This window comes from Falco cherrug, chromosome 6, assembly GCF_023634085.1.
Source record: "Falco cherrug isolate bFalChe1 chromosome 6, bFalChe1.pri, whole genome shotgun sequence".
Lineage (NCBI taxonomy): Eukaryota > Metazoa > Chordata > Aves > Falconiformes > Falconidae > Falco > Falco cherrug.
In genome coordinates this window covers 81,351,522-81,369,403 of record NC_073702.1, presented here as the reverse complement: position 1 = coordinate 81,369,403, position 17,882 = coordinate 81,351,522, and the positions used below count along the sequence as shown (strand labels likewise).

Below are 17,882 nucleotides of genomic sequence, written 5' to 3'. Positions count from 1 at the left end.
CAAATGGTGTGTTACTCTTCAGCTGTATTACAGAACATGCCCTGGAAGCAGTGATTTAAGGGGTAACAGAGGCACTCGACAACTCTTAATGAAAGCAGTAGCTTGGTAATCGCACATTTCCAAGCCTCTCAAGAGGTTCAAAAATGAAGAGAAGTTCACTAGAGCGTTCTTCTTACCTTCTTGTTCTTGCGAATGGAAATGAGCTCCGTTGCCTGCCTGGTAGCAACGTTAGGGAAGTGCTGAAAGAAACAACAGCAAGCTGAAGCAGTGGTTGGTGTAGAAGTGGGAGGACTTGTTAGAAGCAACAGGGAACTTGGCCTCCATGGCCTGTTTTGCAAGAATGTGTAAATATTAAAAAATTATTAAAACAATGTAATGGAACAAGAAGCCAGAAGGGTCTCCTTGTGGATTTGGTTTCTTAGCAAAGGCAAAAGCTGAATTTTATTTGAGGTTTGAAAACCTTTTGATGAACCCTGGGCTTTGAGCGCAGCTGGGGTGATTTATGGCTTTGTGATTTCAGTCTGTAACAGGCAGAACTTTTCTGGTTTGTGCTGCAGTTTTGAATTTTTGAGGTTTCAGATGTGAGTCATTAGCTTTCTCAGCCCTTCACTTAAATCTTTTAGCAGATACAGTTTTCTCCCAGCTGTTCATTCAGACATTTCAGATACATAAAAATTAAGCAAAACAAAGCAACCCTGCAGTGTGCTGAAGAGGGTTCAAATACATAGAAGTGAGTCCTAGTTTCAGTTCAGGTTTACTTGCCTACTTTATCGAATGTTGTCGTTTTCAAGTACACATGTAGTATTTTTGAGAGGAACCAAAGCTGGTAGAATAGCAATTTCTCATACTTCAACTAAGCACAGGGTAAGCAGGCTATGCCTTGAAGAGATCATAGCTGCTTGCTTTGGTGGTTTTAAATAGTACGCCTGTGCAAAGTTAACATAGTTAACATAGTTAAAATAGTATTTTGCATATTGCTTCTAATTTGAGTTGTGCTAAAGCACAGAAAGCATGTGAAGCACTGTTTGGGTCTCAGCTGGAAGGTTTATCAGTTTAACGAGAGTTAGCATGACACTGGTTATCACCAGAGTTAGCAGCTACTTTGTGTTCCTTTGGTAGCACACGGACCAAAATGCATTAATGTTAGTCATTCTTACCTCCCTCCCAATTCATTTGCCGTTATTTACAACAACTCATAGAGAAATTCCGTGAAACATCTTGTAAATGCATTGCCGATGTGGATACAGATGGCCAAGTGTTACTTTGGGGGTGGTAATGAAGGACAGATGAAATGAGTTAGCCAGTGCGTCCTCTGTGACTGCCAACATGCTAGTCCATGAAGTGTGCCTGGAAGCTCTGTCCCTGAGGCCAGCTCTCATGGGGAAGCTTGTGTCCGCCCTAATAAACTCTCCTAGTCTGTAGGCAGGGTGGAGGTATGGAACTGCCACCTGGAAATGGACCGTGGAGGGCTTTCATTCGAAAGGGGGGTGCCTGGGGATAGCTTGGAAGAGTGCTAGTTGGGCCCGACCAAAACCTTCCCAGGGACCTTTCTAACAATTTAACAACGTACGCAATATTAGTGCCTGGGAACATTCCCTGGAAGCACTTAATATGTGAGTATTGATATAGCCTCAGTGTCTTTCAGGATGTTGTCAATGTCTTGTTTTTCATTAACTCAAAAAAAAAAATCTACTTGTAGGAAATTCAACATATATTTGCTATATAAGCGTGAAATATCACATATATTCCTGTTTCACTGTCAACTTGTATGTGTGTTGAGCACTAACGTCTATTGATGGCCAAAGCTTTCCTTGACAGTTTGTCAGGAACCTTCTCTGCAATATGAATCTCGTGGCTCAATGCAGACAAGACATAAGATCTGTTTTGGCCTGATGCCAAGAGAGCTGACAGGGAAAAAAATATTCTAGAGAATAAGTAAACATCATTCTTGAATCAGAAACTGCTAGTTGCAGCACCAAGCGTATTTTACAGGAAGCAAAAGGAAATTCAATGTGTTCTTCAATTTGTGCTGCACAACAATAAAAATTCACATTAACACAACATTTTTATGGTAGGATGCTTTGATCTTGAAAATGCAGCCACAGTTCATGGTTGATGCCAAGCATATGCTGACACAGTGATGGCCTCTCTCATTGATTCCACAAACGAAAGTGTTGTGTTCTTGAGAAATAAGTCTGATTTCCACGTGCAAAGCCACACGTGTCGCACATGGAGCTTCCTCTGTTTGCTGTATCCACTCTCTCCTGGAGTCTCTTCTCTTGAAACTGGCTGGCTGGCAGGGTGATACATGCAGTGAGTATCAGAATGTGTTTTCCCACTTTGATGAAAGCAGACATACTTCTGAAGAAGGGTAATCTGGGAGCTACCTCAGTGTGGTGGTTAAAAACATATCCCGTTGCAGGTTTGAATTTCAAAAGAAGAATATACCTTTGTGCCTTACTAAACTAAGGCCTTAATGCCCATGAAAGGTAATAATACAGCCTAATTTCTCTCACATTCATTCCGGGGCACAGTTCTAAAAATTGTTACTTTCAGATACTAGTATTGAAACTGTCTCAGTGCCTAAAAAGTCACCGTGTTTCTCTTTTTTTCTTTTTCTTTTCTTTTTTTCCAGCTGTGGGACCTACTGCAGAAGTTGCAGTTCATCATGACGTACATTGCTCCCTGGCAGATTGCCTGGGGGTCATCGTTCCATGTTTTCGCTCAGCTCTTTGCAATACCTCATATCCTTTGTAAATTTTTCTTTATTCTTAAATTCCTCTTCATGTATGTAACTTATTTACAGTGTTTGAACAAGGTGTGAAATTCCTAGGTAACTTACTTTAAAAAGTGAAAAAGCTTGGGGCATCTCCTGAGAAACACCGTTTTCTCTCTTGCTCGGCTGCATGGGATGTGAAACTGGGAAGCTGAACTCGGAGTCCCACTGGTCTGTTTATGCCCGCTCACCTCCCACCCGGCCACGTTCTGCAGATCGCTCCGACAGCCCTCAGCACTCACTTTCGATGCATCCAGAAAGAAACGTAACTGACACGTTAGCTCCGACTTGGGTCAACTGTTACGTGTGCAGAAGCTAGTTCTGTAAATTGCTGGGCATGTGGCTGACAGAGCTCTAAACTATGAAGTTACTGTCTTCAGTTGCTTCTAGTTGGTGTCTCAGATACAAATTCATTTCAGGGGGCCAATTTCTGTTGCGACTGTCCAGATTTTCTTTTTTTTCCCCGTTTCTGAAGCGGCTGGATTTTAACATTGCAATGTACATTTTCAGTGTGGTGTGAGAAGTGTTCTCCTTTTTAACATTTCCACTCTGTTTTATGAGTAACTATATGTTCATCGACACGAAAGCAGTCCTTCGGAAACACTTGGTGTCTGTTTCAGTGTTCAATTTCAGTGCCTGTTCCAGGGCTGTGAATGTTGGTTTTGTGGATATGGAGAGTAAAACACAGAGTTCGATGAACCCCAGATGTCTGTAAAACTAAATTTTTAATTTTTTTTTAACAAAAATTTTTCACCTTGAAGTCTAATTCAGTTGGAAACTTGATTTAATACAGGAAAAAGACAAAAAATGAAATGGAACACTTTGACTGAATAAATTTTAACTTTATTGGCATTTAAAGCATTTTCAGAAGCTAACCCTTCTTCTTTCTCTCCCAACAAAGTTGTAGAAGAAGAGTTGATAAAGTGGGTTTAGTTCAGACCTACTGAAGAGTTTACTCTCTACTGTTTATTAGATATATGAACTTAAATCTTTGTCCCTTTTATCCCATAGTGTTTTTTTCCTCCCTTGAGTGATTTCTTCCCTCTGCTCTTTGCTGTGATATATTGAATCATATGCAGCGTTGATTAACAGCGCTTATGTTTCTAGATGGGAAGAATAAACGGGAGTCTTGGATAGAGGGAAGTACAGGCAGAGTAACTCCCAGAGGGAAAGCTTTAGATTGTCTATTTATGAAAGGAAACCATTATAAAAACAGTAATCTGTCTGAGCATCTTGACTGATTTGTAGCAAATTATTCCAGAGTTTCACATCAAAAAAATTAATTTCCTCTCTGTTGTAGGTGTGAATTGCAGGATAAGTGTATATAAAGTTATTTAGCAAAACACTTAAGAACTGAGATTATATTTCAATGAGTTTCCCTTTGGTCGCAAGTGTTTTGTGTAGTGGTAACTTTGCTCTTGATAAAAGTACCAATTAAGCTTTGCAAAATGGAAAGTAGTTAAATAAGCAGGGTTTAGCGTATTTACACAGTTAAAGTGATCTAGACTAGCTTTCTATTATTTATATTTTAGTGTGCTTTGTAAATGCAAATCTGTTTTAAGGTAGTGTTGCAATTAAGGTACTGGTTAAATGTCCAAATGACTATTCCCACAACAATAACTCTGCCTTTTTGCACAGGATTTTTATTTGTTGTTACTGTAACCCTGCAAACAGTAATGATGAATGCACGCTGCCATTCGCAGAGGCCCTAAGCCTGCCAGTTCTTTGCAGAGTTAATTATTTGTGGCTCTTAATTGCCTCAATCACATCTGCAAATGGGACATAAATTTTTAAATTTTGAAGTGCTTCAGTGAACTTTTGCCATAGAGCTCAGTGATATGAGTACTTTGGCGTGCTTTAATGTATTCGATTCTGGTGCGCAGGGCAGCACAGCTGGAGCTTTGCCTGGAAGAGGTCATGGAGCCTCCACCATTAGAAATCTTCAGGAATTTAGACAGATGTCTACCAGGAGTTGTACAGGTTTAGCTGATCCTGCCTTGTGGCTCCTAGATGGACTAGGTGACCCCTCAAGAACCCTCCTAAATCCTCAAAAGACCAGGAATGAGAATGGGCTTCTGGCTTGAGGACAGATCTTCCACTTCACTTCCCAGTGTTTAAATGGGTAAGACGAGGTTGTGTGTTTGCAATTATCAGTGCACTGAGAAAGTCAATGTAGTTTGTAGTCAGAGGAGGATTTTACCCAGTAAGTGAGTAGTGAGATTTGAAAAGAAAGGATTTTCTAGTTCAGATTATCCTGTTTATGAGAGTTTCTGCTTTTGGTTGTTCCAGAGTTACAGCTCTAACATCAGAAAAGGAAGCCCTGTGACACCTGGTTTTCCCATCCTCTGGGTGATCGTGTGCCTGGAACTGACCAGACATTTCTGGTCTATAGTAACTGCAATTAAAAATGTGGTTTTTGAGAAACAGAAGATTTGGGCCGGCCTTACAGCATAGTTTTGTGTTAAAAGAAGGGGGTGGAAGATTTTGGAAATGTCAGTCTTTCAGTTACTTGCTTCGAGCTGATTTGAATTTAAACAGATGTTTAAATTATAAGAATTAATCCTCAAAGACTGTTCTTTTTCTTGTTGAAAAGTTTTTAGTTATTTTTTCTCAAAATTTATTTTGGCTATCCTAAAAAGAAAATCTGTTACTCACAAAGAAACAAGTTCCGCTTCTGCACAGTATCACTGAACAAAGGTGGTACGCGGGAAACCTGACTTGGAACATAGAGTAAGAAAGTACACCTGTTAAGTTATATTTTTTACTTAGGCATAATTAAAGCATTGGTATATATATATAAAAAAATTACCTAATAAAAGCAGGCTGGATACCATCAAATAAAATAACCCTGATGACAGATAACTGCCCACTGTACACATCAACCATGTGTAAGGGAGTCAGGTGCTGTTACTTGCTCTCATGACTCTCTTCCCTGTATGAAACAATTAGTTAAAATCACTCTTACACAAGTCGAGTGGGAAATGTCTTCCAGTGTACATTTAGTAGAGTATTATGACTTCTAGCAAAAATAAAACTGTTGCTACTGGTCATGTCTTCGACAGAAACAGTTCACAGTGGAGTCTTGAATGTCTTAACTCATGATGGTGGGAATTTGTAAATCAATGATGACATTAGAACTCACCTTAGAAAACTTGACTTGCTGTCCTTATCTGTCTTGCTTGTTCTCTTTTTGTCTTCTCAGCTCCCATGCCTCTTTCCCTTATCTGACACTTGTAAATACTTGTTCATCTTTCACAGCCATGCCAGTTGTCACTGCAGTGTAATGTGACAGTTTAACTTTTTTGACGCACCTGCTCCCTGATCTGTGCTCTCTGTTGCTTTTTGAACTTTAGACACTGAGGGCAGCTCATTTTCTAATCTCTCTAATGCACAAAGACACTATTCCAGACCACTCTCTGTTAATAAGTTGGAGGGATTTGAGAGAGATCTTCTGGCAAATATTTGTTTGTAGATTTCACAAATTGCTTTGATAGCATGGCTAGCTAGCCTTTTTATGGAAGTATTGTACCACAAGGGATGCTACATGTGTTGAAGTGTTTTTTGTAAAGTTTCAGAGACTTTGGGACACACATACAGGATATTATTGTAAAAGACTAAGCTAAAAGACTGTGGTTATTGGGTGATTTGACCTTAATTTTAGTTTGAGATGCACCTGGTCACTGCTTTGCTAGTGGCTCCTTAGTTCATGGCTTCTTTACTTAGCAGCTTCCTCCCAAGAGGGTTGTAGGGAAGGGCAACTGGTCTCTATGCCAACTGGAAAACCTTTTTCCTGAGATTTCATGAATGTAGTATGAATTAATGAAGAGTTAAAGCCTAACATTTAATTTGCTTGGGTTTTTTTTTTTTTTAAATCATGCTCCTTTTAACTTGCTTCTTTTTCTGTGTCTTTATCTATCTCCTAACTTGCTTTCCAGCAATCTGAAATATGACTTTACATTTAAAGCAAGCTATGGATTCGGGCATTTGTTGTGATGTTTATATGTGATAGTTACTATTCCCCTGTCCTCACCTTCTTGTTTTATATATATTTCAAAAAGTATGAAATGCTGAACATTCTTTACCTTTCAGTCAGCATGCAATACTAAATTGTCACTAAGAATTAACGTGAAAGCATGATTTTAAGCCTGCAGGCTGGATTATAGAGGCATACATATTTCTCCACATACTAGGTCATACCAAAATAAGCAGAGACACACGGAATGGAATACCATTGGGAGCAAGAGTCCAATGCAAAGAATGAAGAATTTTCAAGGAAGTGGTGTTGTAAACGCCGTGTCAGGCTCTGGAAGGGCACGTTGTGTTCTAGAAGGTACGCTAGGGAGCTGGAAGAGGGTGCTTCCTCCTCTGCCTGTGCTCAGGGTCTGTCCTCAGGCAGCACTTAGACAGGGTCACCCTGCTAATAACATACTCCATTCAGACACATTCCCTCCCTTACAACTGATACTTGCTGGTAATTGGCAATTTCATTCCGTCTGCCTTCCTTTCCTTTCCATACCACCTCTTTGGTAAAATAACGCACAAAAAAGCAAAGATAAACTGTTCAAAGAGCTGCCTCAACAGTGGTTGAAAAGTATAATGAAATCATTTGTGTTACCTTAACTTGTAATTTTCAGACTCTGCTATGCTTTTTTTTCAAACTCTGGCCACTTCAGTCTTTTCTACACCACTGAGTCCGTTTCTTGGTAGCGTCATCTTTATCGCATCGTATGCAAGACCGATCAAGTTCTGGGAGAAAAACTACAAGTAAGGCTATTCAGAATTTTTCTACGCTCGTTATTTGTAAAGGTTTTACTCTCATTAGTTTAATTGCTGGAGGCACTTTTCTCTGTGAAGGTAATCCTTAAACTGTTGTAGGGCATGAGAGATTAATCTTTGAATCTTGATTCTGGTGTTTCACTATTTCATGTTTATTTGGTTATCTCTGAAAACGTATTTAAACAAGTATTATTATGTTATAGATGAGGTATCGTTCTGCATTCGTTGTATAGACACAACAAAGCTGTGCAAAAAAAAGAAATCAGTAAAACTCCGTGTTTTCAGCCTTTTTTGTCTTGATAGCTACTGTTAGCAACTAAATGTGTGAAGCCTTTGGCACTAGTCAGGCTGCATTAATATAATTTATACTAGCCTGATTAAATGTTACCGTTTGGGATGTGGCAGGCAGCTCTCGTAGTGAAGTGATGAGTGTGCATTGTCATTACTTCCTACATCTGATCTTGCAGTTTGACTTAAGAATCGGTTACTTCTGTCAGGTTTTAGCTGCCATTCATTTGGTTTGACAAGGATGTAAATGTAGAATATTGAAAAGATTAAATAAAGACCTTCTGCTCCTTCTACCTAGTAGGATTTGAAAGCTTTTGGTAACTGGGATCTAATGGACTCCCATCAAGAGTACTGGAGACAGGGTAACACTTCCCTTTCCAGATGGAGGTAGTCTTTGTAAGGAATGAATGAATGGTCTGCAATGTTAGGGGCTGGATTCACTGACTAAGGGGGGTCCTTTGAGTCCTGTACTCTGGGCAGTGCATGAGCTCTTCACCCCCTACTAACATGTAACCAGGCTCGGAGTAACTTACTGCAGCTGCAGAATAGCGGTGTGAGGCACAAAGTAAAAATTATATTGGACAGATCGGGGCTTGGCTGGAGCAGTGAGAAGTGCTGTGCACTTACCGCACGTCTTGTGCCGGTGCCACTGGTGCACCTGAGCACCTCAAGAGAATTCAAAGCGAGAGATTACAGTGATTGGTTTTTCCATCTTTTAAAGGAAAGGGTCTGATCAATTTGAAGGGTTTTATTTTGATTTGTGACAGTGAGTGAATGTGTACTCATCTATAAAGACATTACTCGGGCAAAGCCAAATCATATAAAAAGGCTTTTATTTATTTCTGAATGTGATAATGTTTGTGAAAACCTTTTGAGGGGAGCAGAGTTTTGTACACTGGGGCCAGATCTTAACAAAATTCTCTCTCGTGCATCTTTTTTTTTTTTTTTTTCCCCTGGAGGGGCGTGGGTGGTGTCAGAAAGTTCAATCTTTCATAGGAGTGAAGTTGAGGGGAGTCATGGAAAGGCAGGAGGCTACCACTAACACCACAGAGTTTTACATTTTTGGATGAAAACTTTGAATAATATTAATAGGAAGTGGAGATTAGAACATCTGTGACATATATACTTCAACCAGAGCTTTTTGAAGGCATGTGGCTTCTTTTTTTGTAGGCATTTCACTTCCATACAGCTAGGTTAGTGTAGAATCTGTAGGTTATTGTTGATGGAAATAGAGGGGACTGTTTTCATTTGCTTTTGGTTTGTCTAAGGCTTTTGGGACAAGATGAACAGAAGATGTTCAAAGAAAATTTCAAAAGATGGTTATGCTTGATATTTAAATAAGAGGGGTGTCTTGTTTTGATTGGTACTGACCATCTGTGACTCCCACTAAGGGACATGAGGAAGTTGGTGCTAATAATTTTTAAAAGCAGAGCTAATTGTTTTATCCATAAACTTTTAAACCCCAAGTGCAAAAAACCTAATCCTTTTAATACTTTAAACCACCACTATTTGTCCTTTCAAAATCAGCAGTAACTACAACTTTGTCTTTAACTTGAATGCTTGAGTTAGATGCTCTGTGAAAATATCAAGCTTTGTTGTTTGTTAGAAATTCTAGTGGATCCTCTATGATCTTGTCACTTAAAACATAAAAAACTCAACCTTGCCTCTCAAAAACCTTTCAGAAGTAGAAAACAGCCCTGTAGATGATTCAGATAGTCATCAAAGTGAAATAAAAGTTTGCCTGAACCTTTGGCATCCCACAGTATGCACATGTAATGACTCCTGTCTAGCACTTCTGATTCTCCTTTGCCTCACTTTTATTTCAGTATTTCACTGCTCACATGAAGAACTGGCCAGAGCGAGTGAGCATTGGACTGAAAAACTCCTGGTTTATTAAGGGACACAGTGAAAAGACAGAAAAAGGCAAGGGAAGGGAGTAATTTTGTATTAAGATTATGGACGTTTTCTACAAAATACGTTAAATAGTTGAATGAAAGCGAGACGGGTCTTGCCTCACTGCTTTAAATCTTGATGACCCTTCAACATTTAAAAATTCAAAGGGATGGCATAACTGCTTTCTTTAATAGCTGCAGAGGTTAATAGGATTGGGAACTTGAGCAGGAGTGGAAAGTTGTTCTGGCTCCTGCACCGACCTGGCTTTGGGCTGCAGTGCCCCGTGGCCACTGTGAGTTTTCAGGTGCCATAAGACAAAACAGAGCAAACAGATGGGGAAGCTGGTGTATAGATTTCCTTTCTGGAGTGCGTTGACAGCTTTGCCAAGGTCATCTCAGGGTATTCATGGGAAATTACAGGTTCACTACAGTGCGGTCTGAGATACGCTTACATGAAGCAGAAGCTCTGGCAGATATTTTTTTGCCGTTTCCATACTCATTGCTTGTTGACAGGAACTTTTGCCCAGGGGAAAGCTACCTTCAATGTGCTTTATATAGCTTTTTTGTGTTTCCTGATTTGCATACTCATTTTCAAACTTCCTTGCTGTATTGATGACTACATTAAATTATCACATTTATATTAGCTACACACACAAAAACTCATTTACGTTTATATGAAATTAGAGGTAGTCAGTTCCATGATTATATTTTTTTATCATTTAATGTCTTAGTTGGACTAACCGAAAACAATTTTGACAGGCAATCTAGGTATCAAAATATCGTGGATTTGTTTTTCTTCCAAGTCATAAATTGAGATTGTGTTCTTAGAGTGTCATTTGTGTTCATCGGTATATGCACACTTCACTGTTGTCAAGCAGATTTCATCTTTTCTTTGTTTCACTTAAGGAAAGCTTATTTTTGCCTATCATTTGGGCCAGCAGTGTGAAATCAGATGAGGAGAAGCCATCCAGTTATTTTCTGTAAAGTTGATCCAAAGCTGAAGCTTTGGACATTAGCAAGTAGACAGTACCATGTTTATTAATAGAGCTGGGCTATTAGGCAGGTAGGCTGAGCAGTGAGCAGCCTGCTCCATCTGTCCCTTGAGGTGTCGGCTTGGTTGTCTCTACCTGGTGTTTTCTCAGCGCACATGTGCCTATCTTGCATTTCCAGTGTTTCTTTTAGTCCCACTTTTTCTGTGGGCTAAAGAGGAGTCTGATTCCTCATGTTTCTGAGTGGACATCTGCCACTCTGGATGATGCGAGCTGGAGCTGAAAGACTTAAGAGAATTAAGATGATGGTTTGTTTGTTTTTTCAAGGAGATGGAGGAACTCAAGTGGGTTAAAAAAAAAAGAAGATTCATTTTCACAGTAAGCAAACTGTGAAATTCCTAGCAAGCTCTTCAAAATTCAGGAGCCATACTGTGCCTGTTTGTGCTCTCGCGGTGTGTGCGCAGAGCATGGGTGTGCTTCCTGCAATCAGCAGATGCTGTTTGTTTATGGGGTGCACTTTGGTACTCACTGCGTGCCGAGCCTAGCACAGCAATACATCACTGAGGTCAGGGATCCTTCGGGCGGGAAAGGGAAGGATGACTTTAAGAAAAAGAATAAAAGAGGCTATAAGGAAGATGAATAAGAACAACTCCTCATGCAGCCACGTTTTTACAGCTTTTGCTGCCATTGTTTTTAAAAAGAGAGGCATGTAAAATCAGAAAGATGGCCTGCTGCTTATGGGCTGGTTGCCTTATGGAAGTCCAATGATGAAAAATTTAATTTCTCTTTTTTTTTTTTTTTTTTAAAGTTTGTTGGAACACTGGCTTTGTTCTGCCATTAACCTGGGTCCTGCTTCCCAGTTTGAAAAGTCCTGTTTTAGTCTTTATTTTCACAGCTGTTGGAAAGATTAGGCTGTGGATGTCAGAGAGAGAAAAGGAAATAGCAGTAAATCTTGTTTAATGTATAGGCACTTTAAAGCATAATGTGTTTGTTCAAATGCAGTTGTTCCATTCCTCTGCTTTGCTTTTTTTCTTAAAATACTTTGTCACGCTACAGCCTGACTCTGTCCCCCTTCTCCCTTCCTCTTATCTTGCTTTGTATCTTGGGATATGGCAATGGGCAGAGCAGAGTAGGAAGTTTACTTTCCTTCCCCAGTGGGTCTAACCACTGGATCACGTCAAGCAGACTGTTCTCCGCTGCAGCTGTGACTTGTCCCTGCAAACAGCAAATGCCACCAGGAATTTGGAGATGTCGCTGCCTACAAGCCGCTCATCTCTCCTGCTCCTTCCCGTTGCTTTTCTTTCTCGGTCATCTGGTTTGGTGCCTATTTTTGGGTAAGACACAGCTTGCATTTGCTTTGAAGGGTCTTGAGTGAATTACAGTGTGGTGTAACTGAATTAGCTAGGGGTCTTTAAAGAGGTTATGATTAAAATGACAGTTGTCTCAGAACGGCATTACAGGACGCCTCTCTTTGTTTGAGGATATGTGAGCAGGCTTCTCTTTTCTTCATCTTTTTAAGAAGCTTATCACTATGTTATTGTTCCAGTCATTGTGGTCTGGAAAATAGCCGCCTGTAAGGTTAATACAGCCAGGAACAGACGGTGAGCACAACCTGCCCTGCCTCAGCTCTGGCATTTTCTTTTTTCCTACCAGCTCACTTAACCTGCCCACCATGGACAGCCTGCAGGTGGAGTGGGAAGACTTTTCCCAATGTGGGCAGAATTTGGGTTGACCCACATCATGCACGTGCATGGGAAAAGGAGTTGTGAAAAGTACCTGTCTGCTCCCTGCTTTTTCCCCGTGAAATAACAGGTCTTCCACTTCCAAATGCTTATTTCTAGCATACCCTTGCTGCATGTTTTCCCTGTGAGCCTGCTCATCTGTTACAGCTGCTAAACCCCTGCTCCAAACACAAAACATCACTCGCCCATAACTGTCCGTGGGCCTTCTTTGGGAGCTGCATATTCAGACCTTTCAAGTTCTCCTTCTTGGGGCTGGGTTTCTGTTTTTTTAGTCTTTTCTTGCTATGTTGTTTGATTTTTCACATTTTCTTAGACCTCCATAGTGGCGATGTTTACAGAGGAACAACTGCAGCAAATGTTTATAGTTCAGTAATTCCTTGGAAACTGATTTTATAAAGGATACTTTAAAGAATGGTACATTAACCTCTGAAGTCAACAATTACAGCATAACCTAAGCACAGGAGACCCTTTTGCCCCCTAATAGACAGGAGTTAGTGTTTGCCTTATTTCCTCAAATATCTCTTCAGAAATGTGATGTTCTGACTACCATCGCTGTCTGTTCTCTCTTGGAATTGCTTAGGATTCAAACTTTTCTGAGTACTTCCAGCCACCTGGCGTGAAAGAAGCGTTGCAGCCATAAGTTTTACCGTTCGTTGTAATCGGTTTAGTTTCTTCTGAACAGTTTCTCTGCTACTTTTTGTGTTTCTCTCTGGCTGCTTCTATTTCTATACTGTTTTTATGAACGGACCAGAAAGAAGCACAGTATTCCAGTTGCATGACTTGACTTTAGAGTGTGCTGAGGTTCTAGTTCCTTTGTTATCGGCTTTTACTCAGTTTTACAAATGCTAGCCCCTCTGATGATGATGGCTCTTTAGGAGAGGTCTTCACTGAGCTGGCCTCAGGGGTCCTCCAGGCTTTCATTGAGTGTTAAGTTAATTTAGAACTCAGCAAAATACTGTAAATAACTATCAGTGCGTAGGTAAAACCAAAATGGGTGCTTGTTGGTGCCTGAGACTTAGAACAAATAGGACCAGTGAATGAGTGGGTTTTAGTCTGAATTTTTGGTGTGTTCAGATCAGAACGGCTGCCTGGTCTTGTTCACAAAGCACGTGGAATTTGGTGAGGGTCTTTCTGGAGACTTCAAAGGGCTTTAGATCCTTGAGCATCTAGCCTAGGCTGGTACTGAGAGATGCTTAGGCCTGGCTTGGGTGCCCTTGGGCATAGCATTCCTGCTGACTGTGGTGGCACTCCCTCGCTGGCAGTGTTGCAAATGCTGCAATGTTAGCAAGTTGCTGCTATTTTTCCATCATTACTCTTCTCTTATAACTGGTAGATTTCCCAATAAAGATGATTCTTTTCAGGAAAAAATGTTCCTCCATTGAAACGCTGAATATAAACTAGTCTTTGGGAAGTTGCGCCCCATTCTCCAGGCACATGTGTGGCCATGTTTCTGGCATTGGGGCAGAAAATAGAGAAAACCAAAAACATTTGAAGAACAGAACATCTTTGTCCGTACTTCTGCCTTAGTTCTTCATGGGCCCTCTGAAGTTACATGTTACTCATTAGACTTTACTCATCTGACTGTTTTCTCGAGACCCTTCCCTGTCTCTCCTTCCAGCTGTAGTGCCCACCTGCCATACATCTTCACATTGCAAACCACCAGGATTTCCCATGGACTGGTACCTGCAGCACTTGCCTGGTTTGGGAGTCTTCAATCCCTTTCAGCAGCTGTGTAGGGCTTTGAGGAGTGACAAAGCCACAACATTCAGGTGTGGGAGGTGTTGCTTCAGGTGAAGCCCCAGGCTAAAAGAAACCCTACTAGAAATTATGTTCCCCTCAGTGTCTTGACCTGTTACTGCGCATGGAGTAAGTGACCCTGTGTGCACGTGTGTCCCTTTGGCCACTTGCTGTAGCACGGAGGAATGCACATCTCCTCTCCAACCCAGCCCTCACCTCATCACTTGACTCCGTGTGTGGAGTCACACTGACCTGGGAAAATGTGAGGGCTGTCTGGGGAAGGATGGGCCAGGAAAACCAGGCACCTTTAATCAAATAGATCTGGTATTAAAGTAAGTGTTTTCTGGGTTGCTAAGAGTTTCACACTCAAGGGACACTATACAAAATTCAGAGTTGTATTTTAACTGTTTGGTAGTATCTCTTTAACTGGTAACATCTCCTCTTCTTAAATTTTGCCCCTGGCAGTCAATAAAACAAATTGAGGCTAATTGAATAGGAGCCATATGTGTGATAATTAATTGGGAGTGCATTCTGATTCAGTGCTCTGCAGTTCCCTGCCGAGTTAAAGATGCGTTCACAACTCCAATTCACTGAATCATTCTAAGAGGACAGAATAAAGACAGAAGGGAGGCATCAGAGAGGGAACGCATGCTGAGGCCAGGCAGGAACACAAGCAGAGATCAAAACCACAAGCAGGATAAATGAAAAGGGAAAGGGATGGGCAAAAAAGGAAAAGGCATGCAGTGAAAAATCTAAGAGGATAATGCAACAGACATTGATAAGCAGGAGCGCAGACCTATAGAGGGAAAGAAATGATAAGCATGATAGATGAGGACTTTTACAGATACTTGGAAAGGAAGGCAGCAACAGGACGTAAGAGAAAGATGAGAATGGACTCATAAATCAGAAATAGAAAGCATGTAATATTTTAAGGGCTTTCATGGATACACAGTGACACTAAAATTTTATAAGCTGTTCATCTAATGCTAATACAAATTATGTAAATCTAATGAGATCAAGTAAACTCATGCAATTTCTGTCATGTGAAGTATTGAAAACCTGTTGAAATGGATTGACTGAATTTTCATAAGAATAAGAGTTCTCGGCAAGCGTTCATCCCATTCACTTGGATAATGAAGATCACCTCCTGTTTTAGATTTTACTGAATCAAATATTCAGGGACAAGCTGAGGTTCGGAGCACTAAACTTAAAACTTCCATTCAACAAGATGCCTCCCCAAGCAACTTGCGTGAAGATGGTAAAAGCTGAGATCACAGAGGAAATGTTCAGCAAGTCTAACTGTTCTAACTGGGGTGATACGTAAATTGTGTACAGCTAGCAGCAGGGAATAATTCATGCTACAGCATGCTCAAGTCCTCGTTGTCTCTTGATGTACCAGAGTATGTACTGGAGCCAGATTTACTCAGGACTTGTAAGAGCAAAATGTAAAATATCTCTCGCTTTTTCTGAGGTAATGCAAAATGCGGAATTATGTCAGCATCGCCACTGAGAATTGTCTCTGAAGCTTTGTGCAAGTTGGGACTAGGTAAATACTGGATGAATGCTAGAGGGATTTTATTTCTTCTTTTAAATCCTTTGACTAGCAGCATTCGCTCTTAAAATACTAGACATTTTTTCAGTCTGAAGAGTACTGTAGAGACTACCGTAGTGACTGCTGTAAATGATTAACACTCTCAGCAGTCTTTGCAAAGAAAAAACAGATATATTAGAAGTTATCGTTGGTTTAGATTCAATTTTGTACAACTGCACGGTAGCAATAAGGGTTTTTTTCTTCTTCTTTAGTGTATTGCCACTCATGCTGCACTCAGGTTTATGGTATTGGAATGGCTTGGTTAGCTTCTGGTTTGCCTCCCTGCATCTTTTGGTGAGAAATATGTATATGGAAAACCCTACAGTGAGCTAAACTAATACTTCTGATGTAGGCTTTCGTCGTAAGGCACCAGTCACCAGTCTTAGTCCTATTCTTGTACCTCCTCATACTTTGTTGCCATCTCTACCTCCTAATTCTATTGTTAAGCAGTCACCTTGAGTCTAAAAGTGACAATTAAAATATCATAAGGATATGTTATTTTAATATCGCAACCCAAAAAAGCACAAGAGTACTTTGTTATTAGCAGTAAAGAATATTAAGAATTAATTATGAGATGCCTTGCTGTCCTTTCATCTTTTTATGATGTTTAAACAACTTGCATCTCTCTGTGTGGAGTAAAGGAGGTAAACATCTTGTCCTCATTTGCTGAAGCAGCTCCCAACATTTTGGTAATGTTTTGTTGCTGTTTGATCTCGTTCTCTTTTCCTGGTGAAAACTTCACCTGGCCATTTCTCATTACCCCCTTTCTGCTCTCCAGGTCCTTACAGTTTCTCAGGCTTTTGCCACTTCATTCGTGGGCCCACCAGCCAGTGCAGAGCCCAAGCGAATGGGTCCTGCAGAGCTCTTCGCCCAGAGCTGGGCACAGCGCGGTACCTTTCCTGTAGTTTGCCTTGGCTCACCCGCAGTATTTCAGATGCATGGGTTTGTGTGTAATTAACACATGTGCTTTTAAATGAAGAGTACTTCTATGAATTGGTGACAGTGAGGTGTAGCTGTGATGCAGGGTCCTGTGCTAAGCCCCATCCTGACAGGGATGTCAGGGTCCCAGCCTTTCTTCACTGACACAGGAGGGAACACAACCATCTCTGTGCAGTTGGCATAATCCTTCCACTTATATAGCTTCTTGTATTGCTTAGGATAATATATCTGAAGCTAGTGATTGAATGCCTTACGAAAGAAAAAGCATACTCAGACAAGGGGAAAGAAGTTAAGTAGCAAGGCAGACAAAAGCAGGGATATCGATGACATTTTGGTAAAGTATTAGTGTATTTAAAAGTACACAGATGCTTAAATGACCTGGCTTACAAATTAGAGGTAAATTCCCTGGCTAAATCTTCGAATGTCAGAACACTTAGTTGGGTTGTTTAATGGATGTTGGGCACTCAGCTTTTGATCTCAGATTCACACTTCTCATTTACATCCCTATTGCTGGAGGAGCAGAGAAATATCATCTTCAGGAAAGGGTTCAGAATATGCCAAACATACATCCTCACTGGTATCTCAGCAAATGACCACAATGCTGATTTTTACACCTACTTAAAAAAAAACAAACCACCAAACACACACACACCTCTCCCAAAAAAACAACCCAGCAAACAAACCACAAAAAAACTCAAAAACAAACACAGGAAGCTCTCAGAATTAATTATAAAAACATTTTTAAGAAAGAAACCCTAGGAACTGGAAACGTGATTGATAGGAAAGATTTTCCTATGTTTTAAAAGGATTCTTCGACAGCCCCGTCTTTAACAACTGGAACTTCTTAAGCCTTAGCCCTCCCCCAGTTTTCCACTGTGCAATCAAAGCCACTTTTTATTATTGTTAGATGAAACACTGGAGCAGTCAGAGAAGGAGGGGAGGAAGCAAACATGAAAAATAAAAACCAGAGTGAGTGGACAGGAAGGAGAAGTTGCTTTCATTTGTAAGAGATCTTTCTTTATTAACGTGAGTTAAACTGAAGGCATATCTTCCATGCAGCTGCCCAGAAAACCCGAGCATGGTTATGCACTAAGAGAATGTCAGTCTTCGCTGTTATAATCACAGTGAAATCATTCTGCCTTTTAGATGAAA

At 40.5% G+C, this 17,882-nt stretch overlaps 1 protein-coding gene across 1 annotated transcript in view; it reads left to right on the top strand.

Annotated features, from left to right (window-relative positions):
- The window catches only part of PCNX2 (pecanex 2), a 159,698-nt gene that overhangs the window by 96,472 nt on the left and 45,344 nt on the right, over positions 1-17,882 (top strand). Inside the window, exons 22-23 of the mRNA XM_055713484.1 lie at positions 2,636-2,746; positions 7,413-7,540. Of these exons, the coding sequence (XP_055569459.1) occupies positions 2,636-2,746; positions 7,413-7,540 (239 nt within the window). The remainder of the gene's footprint in view (positions 1-2,635; positions 2,747-7,412; positions 7,541-17,882) is intronic.